This window comes from Solanum stenotomum, chromosome 12 (genome assembly GCF_019186545.1).
Source record: "Solanum stenotomum isolate F172 chromosome 12, ASM1918654v1, whole genome shotgun sequence".
Taxonomy (NCBI): Eukaryota; Viridiplantae; Streptophyta; class Magnoliopsida; order Solanales; family Solanaceae; genus Solanum; species Solanum stenotomum.
The window spans coordinates 35,443,003-35,448,225 of NC_064293.1; the positions used below are offsets into that span (position 1 = coordinate 35,443,003).

A 5,223-nucleotide genomic window follows, 5' to 3' on the forward strand; every position below is an offset into this window, starting at 1 on the left:
TTATTGTGGCTGATTTGCGGTGTTGTGGGCATCTGTTTGTGCTAAAATTTTGGGATATTAGTTTAGTAAGGTAGTTGGGACGTTTCCACGGATTCGATTTTGAGATTCTAAGTGTGGGCCCCACAATCCCGTTTTAGACCCGATTTTGGGTCCGTCTCCGAAAAATATAATTTTAGTGTCAGTATATTCGTAATGACGAGGTGATTAACCTTTTGTTAGTGGGGAAGCATTTGGAGACCGTTCGGAGAGGAAAGGATCTGGTACCGTGAGTTGGAGCACGCGTGATCGGCTGTCAGGTAGGCTATGGTTTTCTCTTGTGAGATTGAGCATGTTTAGGCATTTGTTTAATTTCTACCCTCAGACCCATTACTTGTTGTTCCGGGTTGGCTTACCTGCTGGTGGGTTATAGTAGGTGCCATCATGACTCGATAAATCGGGTCGTGACATTTGCAAAGCACAACTGGTCCCAGCCGGGATTAAAGGAAAAATATCCTGATGGGTTTAAGGCCAACAGGAAAATAGTCTAGCTATCCTGATCCTTTGAATAGAGCAGAATGGATACAAAGGATACATAACACTGGCCCTAACTAATTTGGTGCGACAGTTGATTGATTGATTAATGTGTAGTGAGGGACTAAGGAAAACTGAATAACATTCACAGTTTCCAAATTTTGAGATACTTCCAAAAGCACTTTCTGGGACCAAAATCGAAGAGATGAAAGACCAACTTAATTGGCTTGGTTATAACATTTGAAAACCCGACTTAATAGGTTTTGTTTCCTTCTAGAGGAAAACCTATCCAAACCAAACCATGTACACTCTAGTCTGCAAGCTTCCAGGGGGCAATAGATCGAAGAAACTAATGAAGGCAATTGTAGAGAAAATTTTATATAACAAATATTAGATTCAATTTACAAGAAAACTAACATGTTTCAGATATACCAAATTAAGCACCTACGACCAATAAATGTAATGAAATTCCACACTATGGTCTACCAGGAAAAGAAAAAAGAGTATTTCACATATCAAGAGATCACTTTTCTGTTGATAAGGTAAATAATGTTACTTACATTGGAAAAGCTCCTGCATACAAAAGGTATACCAAAAGGCAGAGACTCTACAAAAGAATATGATTCTCTACAAGTGACACCCAGTCGTCTATACAAATAGGAATTTTTTTTTTTTGATGACAAGGGAAACCCGCAGCCGCTACCCTTTGGGTGCGCACAGGGTAAAAACCCCGCTCCTATGCAATAGCTCGCAAACCACATAGGAGAGGTAACCCGCACTAGGCAAGCCCGGTGCGGCGAGCTCGACCCAGAAGGCAAACCCCTTGCTTTCGTTGGCAAGGGGTTTCGAACTTGAGACCTCCAACATGGAAGTCTCAAGCCCAAACCACTGGGCCACCCCGAAGGGTCAAATAGGAATTTAAGGGTGCACAAAAGAGCAATCAAAGACAAAAGGCTATTCCTCGAATGTACAACATCATTTACTACCCACATAAGAGCTAGACGTGCACAACCTCCCACCCTATGTTATCTTCCCTTGCTTCTAACTAACCAGCAGTATAACACATCTCTGAAAGTGTCTCGCATCAACCACTGCATCCCAAAATAATTCAATACCACCCTCCACGGATCCAACGCATATAGCACCAGCTAACATTAGTAATACTTCTCTCCGCAGATCCTCAGCTATCAAAATCGCATCAACAACCAATGATTTCAGTTTGCATTTTTTTATTTTTAATCTATTTGCAACAAAAAGTCAACTATTAATTAAGCTGGGAAAATAAAAGATGGAGACTGGGTCAAATAAAACAAAGATGGAGAGTCTAGCAAAACACGAACTACAATGAAATTGAAACTCCTAAGATGAATAACCAACCAACCGTATTCTAAAATGGATTCGGAGAAGGTTCATTCTGTTAGAAACAATAACAGTCAAGAGTCCATCACATGAACAAGATAATCTCAAGGAAAATAATTACCTCCTGGAAACCAGCAACATCTTGTTTTTTAGCATCAGGCTCAGGCTTAGGAGCAGCTAATGCACTGGTAGCATCATCTTCCTCCTCACCATGCAGCAGCCTATAGAGGTCTGATGAGATACGGCTTCCTCCCTGCACACCATGTATTAAGATAAACACTACAACTTCATGTGCATTAAAACTATAAACAAAGGCTTGAACACAGAACATACTTAAAACAGTAGCTACCATGATTGCACACAATTACACCATAATGGAGACCGACACAATTACTCTTGAAGTGATTCAAATTTGCACGTGTAATAAATCCAAAAATTTGTAAGCATTTGTTCAAGATGCTTCAATCAAACATAACATTAGACATCACAAACACACTCAGATAAAGACACATGCAGGTCAACACAGAAATATCAAAATTTGATCACATTAATTTAAGACTGATGTGTACCGGCCAATATCACAACATGGACATTGTGGACAGTAAAGGAAACTAAAACCACTGCACACCCCTCTAAAGGGACACAAGGTTGGTTCTTGCCTGCAAAGAAGAGGCAGGGGAAGGCTCATTGAGCTCAGCTTTCCACTCACGAAGCATCTGGTGGACCTGCTCTTCCAGCACCCCAGCATCATAAGTTCGACTTTCTTTCCTTGCAGATTGCAGGTTCATGAACATACCCTGCAGATCATCAACGCGATTTTTCGCCTTGTCCTTGAAGAGCGCACCATTCTTCGAACCCTTCCCCATCTAATCAAACAGAAGAAACCCTTCAATTCTTCACCTGCAAAAAGCCAAAACATTCTCAGTTTTAAAGTAATCATCATTATATGTTCCATTTCACCATCAAGCACAACACATAAACCCAAGATAACCAACAAGATCACATTCCAGATTTTATGTTAGAAAAACAAATTAAAAACCACAAAAAAAGATCCAACCTATGCACACAAAATCAAGTATTAAACCCGAACCAAAATTCCCATATAATCAAACATAAGTAACAACCACCAAAAGTAGCCAAATTGCACCTCAAGAACCAAAAGTTTCACAACACCCAAATCAGAAAAGACACAATCTAGCTCGATTCAACAAAAACCCAGGAAATAAGGCGATCTTAACGGCGGTAGAAAACCCATTTACCTAACCCTAAATCTGGGAATCAAAAGAACAATAACATCATCACAATCAACTAACAATTCTTAACACATAAAGCAAGATTTAAAAGAAAAAGAATAAAACATGGCAAAAAAGTAGACAATTACTCACAAATTAGTCAATCGAAAAAAGTTTTAAAAAGCCGAAATTGGTAAAGTAAAACTGGAAAATTCCCAACCGGCAATAAAAATAGGGTTCTTACTGGTTATCGGCGGGTGGGTCGGAGGATACAGGAGTGATTGCGGCCTCCGAACAGTGAAGAGAGAGAAAGTGTAAGAAGTGTTTTTGGGTTTTGATTTCCTGTCTGTGAAATTTTCTCTCTCTATATTGGAAGACTGGTTTATATATATTTCTATCCAAACCCTTGAGAAATCTACGTGGCAGTTGTTAATTAAGATAAAACTAAAACATTAAATCCAACTGAAATTAAAATATTCGTGTGTGGTCTGATTTCATGAAGTCTTGATTTAAATATATTAAATAGAAAATGTATACTAATACTAATCAACTATATATGTGTTGTGTATGGTTGATTAGTATTAAATAAAATTTATTTATTTTTTGAAAAATCAAAGGAAACATTAGTATACATTTTACTTTTTTTTTATGCAATGAATTTATCACATTTTAATTTTTGTATATAAAAAATTGAAGATAATAGGTGATTTTAAAAAATATATATATATTTTCAGTTTTTTGCATGCTTATTTTTTGGACATAAGATCTTAATTTGCAATAAGTTATGACTTTCTTATTGGTTTTTGACACACTTGTAAATTGTAATGTTTAACTCTAATTTTTCTTTAGTGTAGTTGCATTTAACATATAGATTTCTTTGAATAAGTGTCGAAATAATTAATATTGTTTTATTTATATATATAATATGCATCATTATATCAGATGTGGCTGCATTGTTGTAAGCATTAGATAATAGTAGTACCGACTCTATAATACATATACGAATCGTAGTTAATGAATCTAGGTTTATATCTATCAGTGGAACCATCAAAGCTATACTTCCTTTTAAAAAGTAATTATTTACCACTAATGAATTTAGTTGTTCGGGTAAACCAATAAATCTTAAGTATTATTTTATAGAATATAATTTGTTTTAGCTTTTACGATTTCTTTATAAGAGGTGTGCGAAGAGAAAAAATTGTGTTAGAAAACATATAGAATCAATATCAATAAGATAAATGTTCTTTTACTCCTTAAATTCTCATTTTGAAAATCATTTTGTACAACAATGAGCGTTAGAAGTATTTTCACTTTGAATAATAGGAACACAGGAAATATTATCTCTCATTTTAAAAAATATTATCAATTGTTTTTTTTTTCAACTGTATTATTACGCTCAATCACATCACTACTAACATAACAAGAAATTTATATGCATCAACATATCTGAGAAATAAACAATTCAATATATTACTTTATTATGGATTTATTGCAGGATCATGTATTTATAAAATACGCAAGACTCCTCCAACTTTCTAGTATTTCAAGTTAATATATAATTTTTCCACAACTCATAAGGTTTTTTCTATTTATTTTTTTTTTTAAAAAAATAAAGCATCCTATTTTGTAAATGACTAAATAAAATGGACTTCACCACAAAAAAAAAACTGTTACGAGCATAAGAACTGACAAGCATACATTGAATTCTTATTTTTATTTTTATTTTACTTTGAATTTATACATAAAAACATATGAAAGATCTATTTGCCCTTTAAAAATGCCTTTTGAATTATGAATCTGATTATTAATATGTATTGCAGTGGACCAAAAAGTTAAAGAAGAATGAAAAAAGACACTAAAACAGGACTCCATTTTTAGAATTGGGGTGGCACAAAGAGATTGGTCCTTTTTACCCAAATTGAGAAAGAAGATAGAAGCCTTTGTGAGCAAAATTCAGATCCATCAGCAAAAAAGGTCCCTTTTGGTGGGTAAGTAAAAAGAGAGAAACAACAAGGCAAGGAAGGCATAAAGGCACACCCCACTATCCATCTTCAAGATTCCCTGTGGGCTGTGGTCAATTCATGATGCCTCCCATTCATATAAATGTGCTAAAGTATAAATA

The 5,223-nt window shown here is 35.2% G+C and overlaps 1 protein-coding gene across 2 annotated transcripts in view; it reads right to left on the bottom strand.

Moving 5' to 3' along the window:
* The window catches only part of LOC125848821 (transcription factor VOZ1-like), a 28,426-nt gene that overhangs the window by 6,320 nt on the left and 16,883 nt on the right, over positions 1-5,223 (bottom strand). The window contains exons 1-3 of one of the 2 annotated variants that reach the window (XM_049528761.1): positions 3,346-3,464; positions 2,529-2,769; positions 1,991-2,122 (exon numbers count right to left, since the gene is read on the bottom strand). In XM_049528761.1, the coding sequence (XP_049384718.1) occupies positions 1,991-2,122; positions 2,529-2,735 (339 nt within the window). In that variant the 5' untranslated portion in view covers positions 2,736-2,769; positions 3,346-3,464. Of the gene's footprint in view, positions 1-1,990; positions 2,123-2,528; positions 2,770-3,345; positions 3,465-5,223 lie in introns of those variants that run through there. The other variant, XM_049528760.1, reaches the window with a different exon arrangement.